The sequence below is a fragment of the Falco naumanni genome, chromosome 11 (assembly GCF_017639655.2).
Source record: "Falco naumanni isolate bFalNau1 chromosome 11, bFalNau1.pat, whole genome shotgun sequence".
NCBI classification, from domain to species: Eukaryota; Metazoa; Chordata; class Aves; order Falconiformes; family Falconidae; genus Falco; species Falco naumanni.
In genome coordinates, this window is record NC_054064.1 from 4,311,919 (window position 1) to 4,332,342 (window position 20,424).

At 42.6% G+C, this 20,424-nt stretch overlaps 2 protein-coding genes across 7 annotated transcripts in view; one reads left to right on the plus strand and one right to left on the minus strand.

The window, feature by feature from the left end:
• SWT1 (SWT1 RNA endoribonuclease homolog) overlaps positions 1-863 on the minus strand; it is a 42,015-nt gene extending 41,152 nt beyond the window's left edge. For all 4 annotated transcript variants that reach the window (XM_040610052.1, XM_040610049.1, XM_040610051.1 and 1 more), the window contains exon 1: positions 640-863. The gene's annotated coding sequence lies outside the window, so the exon portion shown is untranslated. The remainder of the gene's footprint in view (positions 1-639) is intronic.
• TRMT1L (tRNA methyltransferase 1 like) lies at positions 40-20,401 on the plus strand. 3 transcript variants are annotated; one of them, XM_040610056.1, is made up of 16 exons: positions 40-498; positions 3,914-4,066; positions 5,127-5,237; positions 7,056-7,169; positions 8,225-8,289; positions 8,804-8,933; positions 10,808-10,931; positions 12,004-12,083; positions 13,113-13,359; positions 14,316-14,528; positions 15,644-15,834; positions 16,736-16,814; positions 17,529-17,695; positions 18,332-18,391; positions 18,991-19,117; positions 19,227-20,401. In XM_040610056.1, exons 2-16 carry the CDS (start codon positions 4,000-4,002, stop codon positions 19,528-19,530), a joined length of 2,079 nt encoding a protein of 692 aa, XP_040465990.1. In that variant the 5' UTR covers positions 40-498; positions 3,914-3,999; the 3' UTR covers positions 19,531-20,401. The 3 variants fall into 3 exon arrangements, with proteins under 3 accessions (XP_040465990.1, XP_040465988.1, XP_040465989.1); XM_040610054.1 differs by lacking the exon at positions 40-498 and adding an exon at positions 961-1,192; XM_040610055.1 differs by lacking the exon at positions 40-498 and adding an exon at positions 962-1,192 and having other exon boundaries at positions 5,127-5,189.
• The last annotated feature ends 23 nt before the right edge of the window (positions 20,402-20,424 follow it).

Here is a 20,424-nt window from a genome sequence, read left to right on the forward strand (position 1 = left end):
AAACCCTAAAATTTTAACTACATGGAGAAAAAAATACTCTTGTTTTCTCATTACAGAGCCACAGCAGATTTCAACAGGGTTAATTACTCACATCTCGTGACTGAGAGAACTTCACAGAAAAAAAAAAAAAAGATAGCAATTACCCTGCCATCTGGTCCAGAGAGGCATATTTTGTACCAGCAAACATACCAGAGCAATAGAGGCATACATCCTTTAACATGTAGTCGTACGAGCGTCAAGTTTTAAAGCAGTTCCAATTATGTAACACACCCCCAGGGCGCCACACACACACACCCCGCTGGGGGGAGGTGGGGTGGTAATATCGCGACATGTCCCTGCAGCTACACCATTCTCGACACAACTAGCCTCGCGAACAAGACGGCGCTGAGAAGGGCCTAAGGAAGCTTCGCCAGAAGCTCCCAGAGCTCCAGGGGGGTTTCCAGAGGATCAGCTCCCTGAACTGCCCGGCCACCGGAGCGGCGCAGGCGGGAAGCTGAGGTAAACACCCGGCTCCCCCCGCCGCCACGGCACGGGCGGGCTCGGGGAAGGGCTGCAGGGCCCCCAGTGCCGCGCATGAAGAACAGGGCGAGCCCCCGGGGCCCGGCCCGCCCCACCGCAGGCCGGACAGCTCGGACACACCCTCCCGTCGAAGCGAAGACGAAACCGAGGTGGAGAGCGGCTCCGTGCCCCGCACCGCGTCGCGTCGCGTCACGTCACGTCACGCCAGGCAGCCTCGGGAGGCACGGTGCCGGCGGAGAGGCCTCGGGAGGAACGCGGAGCGTAGCCCCGTTTCCGGGCCGGCGACGACCCTGTCTGCCGGGCGGCGCCGCTCGCTGCCGCCACCCCCCGCCGCGGGGCGCGCTGGGCCAGGCCGGGCCCTACAGCCGCGAGGCCTCTGGGAGATGTAGGCGGCGCGGGCCCGCCCCCTCCCGCCCTACGTGCCGGGCCGCCAGCGCCGGCCTCCGCGCCGCCTCCCGCAGCGCCGCCCCCTCCCGAGCCACCGGCGTGCGGCGACGGCGGCGCGGCCCCTCGCCTCACCTCCCTGCGCCCACCGCCGGGCTACCCCTGGAGGCGATGGCAGCGGAGGCCTCGCTGGCAGCTCTGTCCCCGGAGCGGAGGGAGCCGGGGCGGGAAGACGATGAAGAGGAGAGCGCCGAAGGCGGCGGCGGCGGCGACGAGACCGCGGCGCTCAGTGAGGGCCGGGGCGGGGGGGCGGGGGGGGAGCGCTAAGAGCCGGGCGGCGCGCTGGGAGCTGGGCCCTCCGACCCCCGCCGAGGGCAGCGGCGCGGTGCCCGGCTGCTGCTCCGGTGCCCGGCTGCTGCTCCGCTTCCCGGCGGTGCGGACCGCGCCGTGCCCGGGAGCCGCGGGCCGGCGCCATGCGGGAGCCCCGCGGGGGGGGGTGAATGTGCAGCCGGAGCCGCCCCCGCGCGCCTGGGGCCCCCTGTTTCCCGCCTTTGTGTAGCGCGGGCCGGGCGGCGGGAGCGCACGTGGTGCCCGCGCCGGCCCGGCCCGGCCCAGGGGCTGCGGCTCCCGCCCCGCCCAGGGGGCGCCCCTGCAGCCGGCGGGGGGGCTGGGGGCCGGGGCCGGAGCGGGGGGGCCTGGGCCGGGGCGTCCCTGCAGCCGGCGGGGGGGGCTGGCGGGGACGGGCCCCCGGTGTGTGCCGCGGCCCACGCGGTCGCCGTGCCGCCCCTCCGAGTTTTTCGCCTCCCTATTTTCTCTCCAAATGCGTTTGCGCTGGTTGTGCCAGTTTTCCAGCCGTGCCAGGTGTGGCGTCGATGCCAGTCACTTGCTGCAGGCTTACGGTTGAAATGGACTCCTCTATTGTTTTCATTTTTTTATTTTAAAAATACTATTATTTCAGCTCTTTGAAGCGTTATTACGTTTCTACCTCATCCGCGATTCCTGATGGGCGTTTAAAAATCCTACCGTCTTGTTTAGGTAGCAGCCCGATTTGCTTAATCCTTTAGTGCAGAAGTTTACCCCGCTCCCCGTAGGTGTGTGGAGAAGCTCTGTGTACATATGTGCATAGTCTTGTTCAACCTTTTTAAACTCTACACTTGCTCTGAAGATGCACAGCCCCGGTGCGGGGGGGCTTGGCTCCTGCTGTGCTCTCACTGTGCGGTTTTGTAAGTGTTAAATCAGTTTTTCTCACAGCACGTGCAGTCATAATCATGGTTCTTACGGATTTCTTACCAAAAATCCTTCGACTTCTTTGTTTTCCATCTGTTTTTCTATTGAGAAACTATCCCCAGGCATCTTTCTCATTTGAGAAGGAAATACGTGTGTCTCAGGTGAATTATATCAGCTTCCAAATAGATGTGCGAGAAATCCAGCAGCTGAGCAGCAGTGCTGCCCTGGATGTATCGCAAGGGAGGCGGAATAAATTTACTCTGTGTTTCTGTTTTTCGAAACAATTTCTCGAACGCCTGGATTGAGGTATTCCTTCCATTTCCTCTTTCTGTTTTGTTGTTTTTGTTTTGTAATAGCAAAAGTTTCATATCCAACGGCGGTGTTTAAAAGCAAACAAGCAAAAAATCCCAGGGGAATGGTAAGAACTGCTGTTAAGATCCTTCCAGCCTTTCTTGTGCCTTCAGTAGCGGCCAGGAGTAGATGGCTAGTGAGGACCAGCAGAGCGGAGCAACCATACAGTAATGCATCCTCTGGAAGTGTCTGCAAACAACACAGTTCCTTATTCCCGATTTCCTTGAGCCTAAGGTTGCCTTTTTGTATTTAAAAGCCTGTAGCGGATTTCTTTTCCATAAAATTATCACTGTGGCACTTGTGGACGTGGAGCAGCCTGTGGTGGGGAGGTCTGCAGTGGCCAGGTGGTGTGGAGAACATTCTTCTCTGAATTTCCAGCTGCTATCTCCATGTGGTGCATCCCAGTTTTTGTGTTGGAATAGACAATGAGTGGTTGACTTCAGTGCTCTCCCTGCATCTCCTTATCTTACAGACATTTGTCATAGCCAGGCTGAGAACTTGTTGCTTCTCAGAAGTGATCCCATAGCTTTGTTATTTCTTGTCGCCCTTTTCTGAAACTTCCCTAGTTCTGGTGTCCCTTTGAAGGGGGGGGGGGGGGGGGGGGGGGGCAGGGGCATTCAGTGTGCAGTCTAGGCATGGCTTTCTGCATCCTTCCCCAGTGCTTCCCGGTGTCTGTGGCTGGGGAGAGGGACCTGCTGCTCCTGAGGATTTATACCTCTCCCTTTCCTCAAAACTTCTTTAAAATCCCAAGGTGGTAGTCCCGACATGATGCTCAGCTCTGAGTCCTTGCATTCCTAGGTGAAATCAAAATTATTTTTCCTAAGTGTTGGCTGGTTTTTGTCAGATTATTGCCCAATCACTCAGCCTTTTCAGTCCTTTTTAAGTTCTTGAGTGGGCCCATTTCTGCTACCCCAGGGAAGTCATTCATTTGCAGATGCTTGGTGGCACCAGCACTGTAACCCACCTCATAGCCCCTGGTGGTAGCAAATTCCTTACTCCCTCCCCTCCTTTTTTCGAATCGTTCAACCAGTCATAACCAGTTCTAAATTTCCCTTTCCAAATTTTCTTAGCTGTTAGTGTATTATAATGAGCATTTGGACCTCCTCCTTGCCCGCTTTTTTCTTGCTAGCACTGGTTTTGCCAGAAAATAAGGCGTAAATATTACTCTGTTAAGTTTAAACATCTGGTGATACAGATTGGCAAGTAGTTTTGTCTGTCCAGGATGGCATTATTTCACAGTAGTTTCCAAGGATAAGCAATAATGAGTCTCGTATTACTCTTCATCATACAGGGTTTGTTTTTTGTTTTCCTTCACACTTGTAGTCATTTTTGCCTGTTAGAAGCACCAAATTATTGGAAACAAATATATTTGTCTAATTCAGCTATATCAATAACGCTGTTACTGTTTTTTGTTGGTTTGATTTTGTTAAAGATGGTGCGGTTGCCTCTGGAAAAGTAAAAACCAACAACCTGGATGTGAAAGTTACTGAACTAGAACTGAAAACTGAAGAAAAAGAAATGGAAGAAGATTCCACGAAGGAATCGGACAGCAACATTTTGGATGTGTCCTCGGATTATCCAAGAGGTTTGCTGATAAACTCTTAAGAATATTTGTGTTGTGTGCTTGAGGAAAAGAGAAGAAAAGGTAGAAATAGATAGAAGAGAGATAAGAGGAATGCGTGAAATCTCATTTCCCATACATCTGATAGATGCCATTTTCCCCTTAAATTTCTAGAAGTCCCTGCAGAAATACACACATACGCAGTGACAGAAGTCGGGGTTAGATGAGGTATGACCTCTGTTAGGCTCTGGTTCTAAAAGCACTGATGAAAGCAGAGAAAATCTGTTGTATCTAAGTGCAGAGATTAAAAACTAGGAATTGCTTTTAACCTTTGTTTTAAAACTCACCTCTGTATCTAGAGCACATTGGTCAGTTGCTATCTTTGTTTCACATAAGAAAACCTGAAAACTGATCTTGTAAAAACATCATAAAGGTTTACAATCGTTACAGATTCAATATTACTGTAAACTGAGTGTTCTGTGTGCTGAAACCAATAAAACTAATTTATTGGATAAGGGGTAATCTTGGTTTTAGCTAATTCTCCACTGGTCCCATTGACTGAAAAATGAGGAGGTAAATTTAAAGGTTAAACAGTTTTCTAAGGAAGAAAAATAGGGTAGAATTTAATGTGTCCTGGCTGTACAGTGAATAATTGTTGTTTATAATATGTTCATTTCTAGCTGGTATTTTAGTTTTTTCAGACAGTTCATAGGAAGTTTTTATACTTCTTTGTGCATAATTCACTGATGATGCTGAGCAGTAAAATCTGGAGTACGTGGAATGTGGCCTGATCTTTTCAGCTTGTTTTTTTAAATTAAGGTCTTTCCACTTGGAGAAATTTGATGTGTGTCAGCATTCAAAAGCAAGTAGAAATATATGGATCCTACTAAAGAACCATTCAGGGGATTAATTTTGCAGTCATTCCTTCTGCCATGGAAGCTGAAGGATACAAACAAGTATTTAAATTGGTACTATAGTCATTCTCTAATAGTGTTGGATTTGAAGTGACACACAGAAAAATAGCACTAAACTAAAAATAATATTTTAACTGAGTGTTTAACTTCTAAATATCTCTGCTTTTTAGAGAAACATATTTCAATTCAAAGACATCTTGCTGATCTAGAGAAACTAGCTGACCTGAAAGAAGGTGAGTTTACCATGGCAGTATCCCAGAACACAGATCTTCATGTTACAGGTATTTACGGGTTTTCTTAGTTATTATTTCAACACACGACATATATTTATAATGCTTAAAAACTAGGGTTTTCATAAAAAATAGCTTAATGATTTGTTCCCTTGCTTAGTGAACGTTGTAATTCCTTCAGTAAATGTAAGGCCTTAATGATTCCTTTCAGTCTTCCTCTGCATTGTAGCATTTCTAATGTTGGCAGCATGCATGGATCAGCAAAATGTTAATTGTAGCTGTACATCAGCAGCTTAGTCTCACTTTTATTGTACTTCAAGTGCCACGGTAACAGGGAAGCTAATGTTGTCTTTGCAGTGCAGTTTAAATAAAAATGTATTCTGTTTTGCATGTTCTTGGGTTTTTTTTCCCTGCTCTGTATTCATTTTTGATCTAGATGTATATTGGAGGATTGCTTTAAGACTGCAAAATGTTTTTATTACAACTTTCTCTGATTACATGTATGTATTTAGTGCTGGTAGTGGCAGCCCTTGCGACTGAAGGTAGTTTTTATTCACAGATCAAGAAAAACATCAGGGTCCACAGAGGCTTTGCATCATACAGCTCTTGCGCCTTTATCATCTTTTAGAGTGGCCACTGATGGAAATAATAGCCTACCTCCATGTCTGTTTAATTTGACTAAAAAATATGCCAAAAACTTCTATAAAAGAGTTTGCTCATTTCAGTGAGGAGATAGATCATAAGTAATAGATCGTAAGTACCTCATAAGCCCTGAACTTGTAGCTGTTGCTGAGCTGAGTTACGTGGTAGTGATAAACTCATTATTCCTTTCCCTATTCTCGATAGTAATTTTTTTTCTTCTGCTACGGATGTAGCGTTTTCCTGCTATATATGTTTATGGACTGACTTGTATTACCATCACCTCATATATTTGATACTCAGCAATTCATTAGTCAATGGAAGAGGCTGATCAGCATTAGAGAGCACTGGTGATTAATTTGTAGGCTGCCTCTGTTGCCTTCTGTGGCGTGGGACTTGGCATGGACATAAGTAATCGACTCGTAAAGTCATAAAAGAGGAATTTTGCTGTTGTGCAAGCCTAAAATCAGTAATTATTCTAGATACCAATGTTGTGTGGCATGTTTGAGTATTGATCCCGTACTGTTCTAACACGTAGAAGCCTTTCTGCTAAGCTCTGCATGGGAGGTGGTTTGACGTTCAGCAGTCTTAAGACCCAGCAGCAGATGCTCTGATATGTAACTCCTGTGTACAGCTCTACAACGTACGTCTCCCAATAGCTAGTTCTTACGTAGGTTACTACAAGTGTGTCAGCACCTTTGATGTCAGGTAATCTTGCCTTTGTCTTTTATGCAGGATTTCCAAGAAAAAATATTAAAAGAGTATGTTACCTTTTTTGGCGGCTTAAAAAGATACCAGGTGCTTGTTTTATCTAAAAGATTCAAGAGCAGGAAGGACAGATTCTTGTTCTAACCTCTTCAGTTGGGATTTTTTTCGAAACAGCGCAAGTCTCTAGACTTCATCTATAAAAGTCTGTTATTCTGCAGTACTCTTCAGAAGTTGCATTAGCCTCATGTTGCTGGACTAAAAAGTACTAGAAAATGAAGTTGTAGAAGTTAATGATCTTTAAAGTAATAGTGATTCTTGTCTATATTCTATGGGGTAGAAAGAGGCAACCCACAAATTTAAAGTTTGTGCATGCCCGAAATAGAATATACCCTGGGGAATTAATCTTTGACTCCCATTGATCGTACCTTCCTTCTCTTTTTCTCTTAGCATGCATCTCTGTTAACACGAGTGGTAACTGCATCTCATGTGTTCCTCATGCTTTTTGTTTGTCCGTGTTTTCAGATGAAAGGAAGCCTTGTCCATTGTGTCCTGAGGAGAAACTGAAAGCTTGCTATAGTTATAAGCTCCATCGTCACCTTCAGAATTTGCACTGGAAAGTTTCTGTTGAATTTGAAGGTAATGGCAATCATATTTGAATGGTGAATACTAGAAGAAATGGTGGACATGTAGGACATTGATCTGTGTTTCATCTTGGTAAATTTCTCTTAAGTATCTCGTTACCAGCTCTGAATTAGAAACTCGTTTTGATGTAATGAATTTTGACCTGGGATGTAAAATGTAAATGTGAACTAGCTCTGTTCTTTTACATGCCAAAATAGTTACAGCTGTGCATTACCTGTTTTAAAACAAAATGATAGTAATTGCTTGGCATGTCATAAAAATTACTATAAAATATAAAGTATGTATATAATGAAAATTACTTCAATAAATTTTTTTGTTGTTCATAATCACACACACGTGTGGTCATTTTTGGCTCACTGTAAAGATTCCATGGTTTCAGATAAATACTTAAAAATGTTTATTTAGTATCAGTATTTGGTAGCCTTATCTGTTTTTTAATAAACTGATCTGCTTTTAAGATGCATTAAATTCCCTGCAAGAACTTCAAAAGGAAAAGAAAGTGAACAGTGTGTGGTTTTTTTTAAAGAACTAGGTGTTTGGGTTTGCAGGAAATAAAATGACTAATTATAAGATGAACAAGATTAAAATAAAAAATGCTCTGACTAGAGTTCTGGTTTTGCATGCATTAGTAGGTATCTCTTTTGGGGTTTTTTTGTTTTTCTTTAATTGGAAGATAGGTTCTATGGGAGTCTTCACACAAGTCTTGTAGCCAGGTAACACCACTTCTGTAGAATACAAGTATTTTGGAAAGTTGTGTACTGAAGAAAAGTAAAGAAAGTATAGCCTGAAGACTCAACGTAGCTTTGTAGGATGCTAACAGACTTATTAAAATTAATTGTCTGTATGTAATTCTTGTGCATTTTAAAATTTAACATGTATAGTTGGCTGATAAATTTCCCTGTACAGAGGGTGGATATACCAACTAATTGGTGATGTTCTTTTGCTGCTATCTTGTGGCAATATTTGAGAGTCTTAAATGAGACCGTGTGATATAGGACGTATACCTTTTGTTTACTGACTGTACTGTGATGTGACAATTTGTTTTCCAGGGTACAGAATGTGCATCTGTCACTTACCTTGTCGCCCAGTAAAACCAAACCTCATCGGAGACCAGGTAAAACTGCTGAATCACAGAACTATTCGTTACCCTACGAAGCAGGGGAAATGGGTGATGCAGGGGACCTTCTGCAATCTGCCTAGTGGCCAAATACATATGGCCCTGCAGTGTGGGATGCCAAAAGCCTATTGGTCCAGAGTGTATGTACTTGATACAACCCTTGGGTAGCTGGACGTAGTTGTATCTCTCTTACTTTGGTGGGTAGCTGCCTAGGTCACGTAAAGCACTCGTCACAGTTTGGAGCAGATGGCAGCTTTGTGCAGAAGAGACGAAGGTTCGTTAGGCCAGGCAGGGGCTGCTCCTCAGTTCCTCCCCTGTGTGCAGAGGACAGGGAGTACTGGCAGAGTTTGACTGGTTGTGGTGCTGGGGCTGGAGAGCTGCACTTGCAGATTGTTTACAGTCTCTGGCTGTGGGTTGAAAATATTTTGTATGCGCTAGAGGTAACAGTGTTGGGGTATAGTGCTGCTTTAACCACGTGTATGCATTCTGACACCACACATTAATTTTACAGGCATTTTCAAAGATGGGAGCCCATTACCATTGTATCATCTGTTCAGCAACCATCACGCGAAGAACAGACATGATAGGTCATATTAATCGTCATGTGAATAAGGGAGAAACCGAATCAAGGTTCATTACAGGTAGGTTCTTTCTTACATCAAACATTCAATCCTTTTATCATATGTAGCACATGCAATAACTGTGCTATGTGGGTGAGAGGCATGAGGAAAAATTCCAAAACAGATTTAGCTTTACTAATGAGAAATCTGCCCTTAATATTTCAGAATTTTTCATTTTCCTCAAAGATGTAGCAATGTTGTGATTTAGTCTCTGCATTGACCAGTTACTCTGTCCTTACTGATCAATAATACTCCCTTCACAATTAGTTTAATACTGTAAATACAGGTTTCTGTGTCTCCAAAGGAATGGGGAACACGGCAGCCATAAAACAAAGTCTGTATAGAGAATTTAATGTGTCTGTGTTTTGCTGTCTTTCTTGTTTAAACAGTCTAGAGTAAATCTTTCTGCAGTATAAAAATCCTTTGGTTTTTAGCCAAACTACATCAGCATGCCATTCACAAAACAAGATGATGTTTTTTCAGCCCTGGACAGTCATGATGGAGGTGTCAGTAGTTCTTTGATAAATTACAATCCTGACATCTTCCAGATTTAGACTTTATCTCTAAAATTGGATAAGCTAGTTTGAAAAAAATGTAAATAATTGGAATGCCAAATCTTGAAATTAATTTTATTTCCTTTATTTTTGCAAGTTGTCTGATCTCTACAGCTGTTGAGTAAAAAGGATATAATTGATTAGCTGGTGTGTAAAAATTGAGGTTTTTTTGTTACAGCCCAGACTGTTCCTGTTGAAAATTAGTCTGACTTCTTTTTCTCTGTCTCTGTGTAGATGTATGGATTTTATTTAGATACAATATAGTAAGGGCAGTCCTGGGGGCTGTGAGGTTCACACTTCTTTCTGTTACCCATATGTGCTTTAGGAATAATCATTTAATGTTGGGCTTCAGCTCACGTGTCTGAGAAGTGATGGTGGTTCCATCTATCCATATTCCTTAACTTCAACTTGAATAGAGTTTCTGTTGTGAAATATGTAAATCTCTGCATCTCTTCGGAGCTGTTAGAAAAGGATGAGCCATTTGTCATTTTTGCACAAAATGCATGTGGCTGGTTTTCCTCATGGGGAGAGGAGAAATTGAGAGGTGGGGTATTTCGTGCTTTGTAGGCACTTCAGCAGCACGTGGGGGCTACGACTGTGGAGCACATGGAGAGCATGGTTCACAGATTCACAATTTGTGTGTTTGAAAGCATGGAGAGAGAGGCAGGCTGAGCACTGAAAGGTGTCTAGTTGATAGCTAACAGGGTTTTCCTGGTCATTCCTGGATATATTTTGCTACTTGAAGACTGGCGATAAATTGCTTAGAGGAATGGACAGCATGTGTTTACAGCTGTCAAAACAGAAAGTTTATTTTGCCACAGACTGTATTTTATACAGAGCTTAAGTGCTGAAATTGTCCCTATGCTTGTGCTGTCTAGACACGTTTCATGAAGCTGTTTGCGAACTTACAGAGATCAAGGATGTTGAGGGGTTTTTGAAGCTCATTGATATACATTCAGGACTATGTTAATAGGGATTTAATTCATTAGCAATGTATTATGTTTGAACATGCAAAACAAATGTGCTAAGACTCAGGCTCAGAGGCTGGTTTCATAAATTTGAGTGGATACATAGGAGGCCAACTGAGAAAAAAAAATGATGTTTTATGAGAAGAAAATTGTGGTAGAGTTTGATTCTTATCAGCCAGGCTTAGGACCAGAAGATAAATTGTTCCCTGCTTTTTTTCCCCTACATACTTGTTAACTCACCCATGTGCTCCTTGGATTACAGCATAACCCAGACTTCTTGCTATATGGGAGCAAATTTTCAGTTTAATTTATCAAATATGCTGATGATAATTTCAATTCCCACTCTTTCCTTCCCTCAATTACTGTCTTTTAGCTCCTGCTCCCAGGTCCTCTTACAGAGTGCTGAAAGAGTCAGCTACAGACGTGCAGGTTCTTCCCAACTACTCCACACCTCATAAAACAGATTCCTATTTTAATCCTAAAATGAAACTCAACAGGTAAGAGAACAGGGAGTGGAAGGATGCACCAGAGGCGTGGGGAGTTTGTAGTGAAAAATACTCATGTGTTTTGAAAAGCAAACCCTGCAAAACTTTTGTTCAGAGGGCAGGAGAAATAGTTTTCATCAGAAAACACTTCTTGACAAATAATATTTAAACCCAAGAACATGATGTGGGGAATATTGTCAATTCTGAAACAGTTAAGTGTTCTGTAATGAGTAGGTTATGGAGAAGAACAGGATTTGAAAGGAGCGCACCTGAAAACTCACTCTATTGTATACACCGAAGATGTTTTTCTGTGATACATTTCATTGTATCCATAAGATACAATGGACAGTTGCTGCTTGCTCTCTCCTAACTGAACAGCAGCAGTGTACCTGTAAATTAGTTTCCATATTTTAGGCCTTTTTCTCTTGGGACTCAGATCCTCTTAGGTGTCTTCTCATTATTTGCATTAAAAAAGGTGAAGGAGGGAGTATTGTCTTTTTTTAAGGAGTCATAAATGGTGTCTGTACCACAAGGTGTGAGCATCGACACCCACACGTGGGACTGTGCTTCAGCCCGTGCTGACCTTCACGGTCTCAGTGCTGTAATATTTGAGCTGCCAGGTTTGCAGTTGGCTCGGGTACGTCTGCAGGCTAAGGCACGCCTCTGGAGCAGGCCGTTGCAGCTCGCCTTAGGGCCGCGTCTGAAAGAACAAGGCCTGTTCCTCAACACAGCGGAATTTCGGTGCTCTGCAGCAATTTCGAACATCTTATTAAACATAGCCATTAGTAGGGCCGTATCAGGTTGGGCTAGGAAAGTGAAAGAAACACTCTTTACTTTTGAATGCCAGCCGCTTTTTCTGGTGTTAGAGTAACTAAGTTGATTCGGGATCTTACCTTAGGAATATCCTGCTGAAGAGTTAAACTTTTAAGGGTGGTTGAGGTTTTTGATTTACAGTTGTTGCGTGTGAAAGGTAGAGTTTAGCTTACATGTTCTAGCATTATGTCCAAGGGAAATAAATAATGAAAAGGAAGGAAAAGTATTCTCTCAACTTACTTAACTGTGACCATTCTTTTTTATTTTCAAGGCAGTTGATATTCTGTGCACTAGCCGTTCTAGCCGAGGAACGTAAACCGATAGAATGTTTGGATGCTTTTGGAGCCACCGGTAAAGTCAATTTCTTTAATCATTTGGCTAATATTCAATAGTATGAAGCTGCAGAAATCAATAGTAACTGACATCACGTATTCAGAAATAATGTGAGGTACACAATAATTTTCCTTAGGCAGGCAGGCAGTTAGCTTCTGTACAAAACCAACCAGCTGTCAAGAGCCTGCTGTTAGCCCTTTTAAAAGGACTGTAAATAATACTAAATCAAAGTTTAGTGGTCTCCTTGAAATCAGTTGCCTTAACGTCCATGAAGTAGCATCTTCCTAAACTTGCGTCCAAGGTCACAAATGTCCTGTGATTCTGTGGCTGTAGAATTTGGCTGTAAAATCAACTTGTGGTTTAAAAATGGTGATGAATCCAAGCTTCTTTATCAGAATTGTCTCTTAATTGATTGCAAGAATGTAATGTAGTTACCAGTGTCGATTATCCATCTGCAACAAAGCTCTGAAGAGATCTGGATTGCTGCCTCATGATCGGCCAGCTGCTGTAAACTTAAGGTCATAGTTGAGAAGAACAGTAACTGCTTAGCATTTTGCATAAAAATTCCTGCTAATGGATTTATCACCGTTCTGAACTAGGCCAGTCTTCAGGTGTACGTCCTGTCCTGCATTTCTACAGTGTAGTCATAGACTTTACTACAAAAGGCAGCAACAAACGCTTGGAGGCAGCCTAAAAAGCTTCCCGCTACCTCTGGAGTCCGTCTGCTATGCTGGAGCATTAAACAAGCCAAGGGGCTTTCCTGCAGACTGTGGGTCCAGCTGGCTGCAAAAATCACAGGTCCTTGGGTCTGTAGCCCCCATTATCATATACAGAGGTGACAGATAGGCTGTCCCTTTACATACCCCATTGTCACTCTGTGCTGAGGCAGAAGGTCACCAACGCATTTTTGTAGGAACATGACAAAATTTGCATCCCACATACCTCTGTGTTACAAGCATTTAAAAGGATTAATATTTTTCTTGGCAATTTCAGTGATCCAGAAACCAACTCTATTTGTCATGGAATTACAATTCTATTTTTCCTTAGGTATAATGGGATTACAATGGGCAAAGCATCTCAGAAGTTCTGTGAAAGTTACTATTAACGATTGTAATGAAAATTCTGTGACGATGATTCAGGAAAACTGCCATTTAAACAAAATGAAGGTGAAACTGAATACTAAGGAAGAAGACAATGAGGAAGCTCTGGGAGATGGAGAAGAAAATACTGACACCATTGAGGTGACAAAAATGGATGCCAATGTCATAATGCATTTGAGATCATTTGATTTTATGTAAGTATTGAATGTTTCTGTTCATAGTTTTCTGGTTTGATATGATGCATCCCACACCATCCCCCAGTATATGATTATTTGGGAAAGTCAGAATGAAAGAATCAGCCAACAGTCACTTGGGTATTTTAAACGTAATTCTGTTGTTCCAGAAATGGTGGAGGAACAGAATTTTACTCTTCAGTGTTCTAGAAATCGCTGGAAAAATACTAAGCCCTTCTGACATCCAAAAAGGGCTATAAATGTACATGAAAATGTTAAGCCAAACTATTTCTTTTTAACTTCCTTGTCTGTTTGATGAAGAGAAATGTCATATTAGTGGGTTTTTTTCTTAAAACTTTTAATTAGTTTAAAATTCATACCTTTGCATGTTTCTGTGTAGGACTTTATTGCATCTCTTGTTTTAATCCATTTTGCAGCGTATTCATTTTGAGTTAAAGTAGGCTAATTCTTCCAAGTTGGGTTTATAGATGCATACATGGAAAACCTATACAGACATCAAAATAAGTGTTTGGATTTTTTTTGTATTGATTAACATCCAGATCTAAGCAGCAGGTATTCAGGCTGAAAATTAGGCCAGTTATTTAGTACATAAACTGGAATGCATACATGTGATGATACCATTGGTTTTAGAAGTTTCGCTTTGTTTGGAGGATGAAGATAAGTATCAGGCCAATATTCTTGTAGCTTGAGTTAGTCGGTGGGTCAGGATGCAGAAGAAAGCACGTGCTGACTTTGTGGTGATGTGTCTTTTCCAGCACTGTGCCTCCCTGGCTTTTGCAGTTTGACACTTAGGTATTCCAGAGTAATTCACAAGAGGTGTGCTGTAAATTTTTTGTCCTGTTTCCTTCTTTTGTTTTAAATATGACCATAGGTGAAGATTATAAAGTGTTTTCCTCAGTCTAAAGCTAAACTCCTGAGCATTTGTAGATACTGAGTGCTACTTCCTTACTTTTCAGCCATTTGGACCCCTTCGGAACTTCTGTGAATTACCTGGATTCTGCCTTTAGAAATGTGAGAAATCTTGGAATTGTGTCACTGACATCCACAGACATCAGCTCTCTGTATGCAAAGGCTCGACACGTTGCCCTGCGTCATTACGGATGTAATATTGTCAGAACAGAGTACTACAGGGAACTGGCAGCCAGAATAGTAATTGCTGCTGTGACAAGGTACCACTAATTGAGCTCAAATTATTGTAAAAAAATTACTAGCGATAAAAAACTTAAGAGTGCTGCTGTAGGTTGTGTATGTTTAGTTTCTAGAATTCCCTAATTCTAAAACCCAGACTTCTGGATACAAAATTAATGTTTCATATTTTATGTGTGCTGATGTAAATTTTTAACTAAAAGACGGAGCAAGGTGAAAATGAATAAATAAGGGTACGGGTTTGCGATGGCAGGGAGTTTTTTTGGTGGTGGGGTGGGATGGTAACGGGCAAGTCTGAGTATTACTTTTTCTATCTGCAAACTCTTTATTCCTCTGTCAATTTTGTCATTTTAGTGTTGCACAGGACTTTGTAAATATTAATTAAGCTGCTTTGAATGGCTTCTAGCCAAGCATTAGGGTTAAACTTGCTTCAGTGGAAACCGATGTTCACTTCAGACCCTGATGCTTGAGGTTATAAAGATACATGTAATTACTAACTTGTGACAGTAGTCGTCTGCATGTAGATATTCTCAGTAAATTCAGTCCGTTAAATAACCTGGTTCCTAATTGGGGGGGAGGGGGGGGGGGAAATACAGGCAAGAGGATGGGACAGCTGCTCAGGAAAGATGGGGACGAAATTAAGCACACAGAAGTCTTCAGAATGCCAGAGCGCAAATACTGACCTGAATACATGTAGATTTTCCTTCTCTCCCTGCAGAAATCACTTAGGTACAAACATGCTGCTTGAACAAAGTTTTAATTGTGTTCTGGGTTAGATGCTCCAGCTCCCTAAACATTTCTTCCTTCTCAACACTTACCTATTCAGGAACTGGTCACCTGCCTTCCCACAGTCCTTACTCAATTAACATTAGGTTAATTTGGTATTTGGATAGAAAGATGATGCAGGTGGCAGATGGATATTTCTAGACGTGATAAAAGGAAGGAGAACAAACTTGACTTAGCCTTACAGGTAGCAGACAAAACTACGCCCTTTAGAAACAAGAATTTCTCTTGATCAGTTTCTCCGATCCTTAGTATCTCTTTCTAGAAAGTGGATGAGCTCAGGAATGTTTCAGAAGGCTCAGGTGTCTCTGGCAATTCAATGCAGTTTGGGTTTGTGTTTGTTTTTCCTTCGCAGAGCTGCAGCTCGCTGTAACAAAGGCATTGAAGTTTTACTTGCAGTAGCGCTAGAACATTTTGTTCTAGTAGTGGTCAGAGTTCTGAGGGGACCATCCCCTGCAGATGATTCGGCTAAGAAAATAAGATACCTCATCCACTGCCAGTGGTGCGAAGAGAGAATTTTTCAGAAAGAGGGTAATATGGTAGAAGGTAAATGGCTTTCCTTTTGCACTTTCTAGAAAGTCTTGATTTCCTTTATCTCCTTTTTGTGCTTGTTCATATTTACATCCCTTTAGTAAAGTAACAATTCCCTTTAATGTAACAATGAGTGTATCGTATGAGGTAGAGAAGGTATCTCCACCTGGTTGTGTGAGGTGGAGAAGGTACCGTGCTGTATGGCAGTGGGTCACATCGGTTGTCTGCATGGATTTTGCTGTAAGTGTGTTGGATTTGTTCCTAGGCAGGACATACTCCGCTGCTGGAGCTGCCAGGATGCCAAATACGCCTTTTCAGCAGAGGGCATGACGAGTGGGACAGTCTTTGCTACCGTTTGGTTCCCCCGTGCAGTGGCAGCTTGATGGATCTCCATGTCAGATTGCTTTTCTGCTGTTCATTTCGGTTACTTTAAGATGTAGCGGACTAAACAGTACCGCTTTCCCCGCCGCCGAGGCCGTGTTGTGCCTGGCTTCAGGCAGTATCCGACGGGTATTGCCGCTCAGCTGGCACTGGAGGAAAGGTGTGCACCGTTCTAACAGCTGCTGCTAAATGAAGGCAGACTCTAGGTTACAAGTTCACTGCTTGTGGGCTGTCTCTGTGCACAATTAGCAGATGCAGGAGACAAAAATTAAGCTACAAGGTAGCTATTAGTCAGAGGGTAGTTTAAACGAATATAAAAGGAAAACCCTGGTTTTAAAGATGAAGTTACCAATCACTAAGTTCTCATAAGCACTGCTTGGCAGAAACCAGGATGGTGTTACACTTCTGCTGTTGCTTGCCCTTCCAGATACCTCCACTGAAGTAATCTGCTACTTCCCATCTGTGTCACCTCTCTCTGGTAAAGCAGGCGTTGCTTCTATTTCAAAACAACTTAAATCCCATTTTTCCGTTACAGAAAACCCGTACCAGCAGCTGCCTTGTGACTGCCATGGCAGTATGCCTGGGAAGACGGCAGTGGTTCTTGGTCCTCTCTGGTAAGTTCAGAACACAATACAGGATTGGGGAATAATTTAGAGGGACCTGTGGAGGTCAGCTGTTCAGTCACAGAATAAAAATACAAGCCTGCTGGATATTTTGGTGCTACAAAAGGACGTATGGCAGTTGGAATTCAGGAAACATTTGGTTGATCTGAATTTAATAGGGTATTCAGGTTTTGCTTTTGTTCATAAATAGTAACTAACTTGCTTTGAATTTCACATTCGGTGCAACTTAGGTAGTACATCCTGCATAGGAGAACTTGGCTGCATGTTGCTGTAGCTGCCAAATGGAGAATTTATTTAGTAAGTCCTTACACGTGCTGACAGTAGTAAATAATGCACTGCTTGATAATTAGTACTTAAAATTTTCTCTTGTGAGAAACAAGAATAAAGTCTTTTGTTAACCATTTCAAAGCACTATTAGAAGTGGTTGACAATTGACAGTACTTTTCTTTTTGGAGTTAAGTCACTTTCTCAACATAGCAGGGCAGAATTAAAATTACCATTCTTGAGATCTTGATTATTATTATTTTTTAATACAAGACCAATGTTACTGTCATTCCAAACAAAGCAATTCGGTATCATTAAGTTATGAACACAGCCTGATGCAGCACTTCATTGTAATTGCTGATCAATTTGGGCAGGAGGTTTTTCGAGCAACTTTTCTGCTTTCATTAAGATGTAACTTTTCACTTGTCTTGCATTTCATAGGTCAGGAGCCCTCTTTAACACTGGATTCATCAGAAGAATGCTGTTTGAGGCTGTTCAGTATGGTTTGGATGAAGCTCAGCCGCTTCTGAAGACGTTAGTTTGCGAAGCAGAGTGCACAACTTTAAAACATTTTTCTACTCATAGTCCTTATGATGAGAACAAGCAAGGTAAGAATACTGTTCGCAAAAAGGACAGGACTGGCTTTGTGGCAATTTAGAGATGCTGCTCTTGGATAACTTACTATTAACAGCACTGTATTCATAAAATTGAATGTAGCATGGGACTGATCATTTCTCGTCAGATAGCCTCTGGTGCTGCAGTCAGAGGCAGAGCGCTGAATTTACACATCTTTAATGAGTATGGCAGATCCTAAATGAAATAAACATAATGCAGGCAGGCTGACTGCTAGGAAATCCAGTATGCTCCCTGAAGGAGATGGAAATACTAAGTGTCTGCTAGTTCTCTGGTGTATTCCAACCCTGACCTGAGAGTATGTGCTGTTGGGAAGAGAAGACTGCAGCCGTCACGCTCTGCATACTCTGCAGGGATTGCAAATCAGCGTGCTAAAAGCAATGGCTTTCTGTACAGAAACGCTGTTCTACTCATTAAATGAAATCATATTTTGAATATCCCCTCTAAACTCAAGTTCTGAGCTAATATGTAAAAGTTATGCATATATATGCTTCTTACTACCCTTCCTTCTTCAGGCCAGAGTGTGGGATTATTTCCTTCTTTTTAACGAATGTATTTTGCCATTCTACTGTCTTAACAGTAGAATTAATGTTTGTCAAATTGTATTCTAGAAGAGTGCGGCGTATATATTAAAACACCAAATGCTTCTGCAGAATCCTCCTTGGTACATGGTAAGTAGATCATTTTAGTGTAGATGCAGCAGTTTCAAAGTAAACTACAGCTTAAGTGATGGCTAAGCCAACCTACCGTTCATGTATTTTTTTTTATATTTAATAATACTGGTACTCAAATTGTTTCCCACTGAATTACTGATTTTACACAGGATCATATTTACCGATAAAAGTAGAATGCTAAATACTCCATAAAGCCTACTTGACTTAATTTGTTACTACTAAAAATGGCACGTTAATTAAAATCAGGCTAGATGTTAGCTTGGCAGAATACTAGCTTACAAAAGCAGACAGAAAGGCATAGGTTAAGAGGAAATGGCCTCAAGTTGTGCCCGGGGAGGTTTAGACTGGATACTAGGAAAAAGTTTCTTCACTGAAAGGGTTGTCAAGCCTTGGAACAGGCTGCCCAGGGAGGTGGTAGAATCACCATCCCTGGAGGTGTTTAAATATATAGATGCAGCGCTTCAGAATGGTTTAGTGCTGGACTTGGCAATCGTGAGTTAATGGTTGGACCTGATGATCTTAAAAGGCCCTTTCCAGCCTAAATTAATCCTGTGATTCTACTGTCTTTGGCTTCACTGGCTTTTTTTGTGGTCCAGGAAAAAGAAAAAGTGAAGAAGTGATTCGAAATGCAGCCAAGCGACAAAAATCTGAGAGCAGCGCTGAGCACCCTGCGTTCTACTACAATATCCACAGACACAGTATTAAAGGAATGAACATGCCAAAGTAAGGTTTTCGTTCCAGTCTTACATTGCTGTGACGACTGATACATAGCTTGTATTGAATCGGCCTTGTTAACATTAACTCCTTTTTAAACCGTTTGGGTCTTTTTCAGGTTAAATAAGTTCTTAAACTATCTCTCTGAAGCTGGATACAGAGTGAGTAGAACCCACTTTGATCCTATGGGAGTTCGCACGAATGCGCCCTTGGCACAATTTAAGACTATTCTTATGAAGTACAGCACTCCCACGTACGCGGCCGGGCAGGCAGACGGCCCTGTCCATCTCACTGAAGGGCTCCAGGCAGCAGAGCAGGTTCAAGCTGTTGCAGATATCAAGGCAGAGGATGCCGATTTTCTGGAAGATGTTGCTGCCACCATGTTCCCGAACGACTACCCTACTCACTGTGCAGCTGATTAAAGCAAGTAATTTGGTTCATACGCGAGGGTATTACAGACTTGCAAGCACACCCTGTTCAAGTAAGCCAGTACTTCTTACCAAACTGGATTTTTAAAATTTGAGTTGCCTGCTATTTTGATTTGAAAAGACGTTTTAGAATTATGTAGCAGAACTTACCCCTGACCGCAGCATGTGCGGTCAAGGCGCTGTTACTGTGAGGAGGTCTCCAGGACTAGTTACTTGCTTTTATGCTCACATCCACTTTCACACTGAGGCACTGTGGCTGCTCCTGAGTCTTTGTTAAAGCCTTACCGCTAGCACGGAATACAGGAGGGTGGATGGGGCCAAAAGTGTTTTTGAACATGAGTTTAATGTGAAACAGAATATTCCTAAAACGAATCATTCCTAAAACCTTACTGCTTACAATTCAGAGGAAGGTCGTGTTAAGATAATAAAAGAGCATAAAATGCGATCCGAGTTTAAGCAAGGCAGAGGAGTGCACCACGCGAGGACTGTAGCCCCAGGTTGCCCATGTAATTTGGCATTCAATTGTTTTCATAGTTCTGCCTACCATCAAGGACCTAACTGGACTGAGAACGGAAAGGAATGGTTACACAACTTGCTGACACTTCCGTTTATAACCGAACTTTAATGAATTGTGTTAGTCACCCTAAGTAGTTGTTAGTTCAGGGATTACAGTTGGTCATGTACTGTGAAAAGGTACAGTGACAAGGCTCCACAAGCTGAAATTCTAGGTGAAGTTTTGCTCTGATCTGTCAATAATACAATCTTAGCTGTTAAAAAGATCTTGTCTGCAAACGAGCAAAGGTGCTGTGTGTTGGTAGTTGGTTCTGGTTTCCTTAAATATACGGCAGCATTCCAGCCAAATAAGCTTGACTTTGTCCTTCCTTTCTC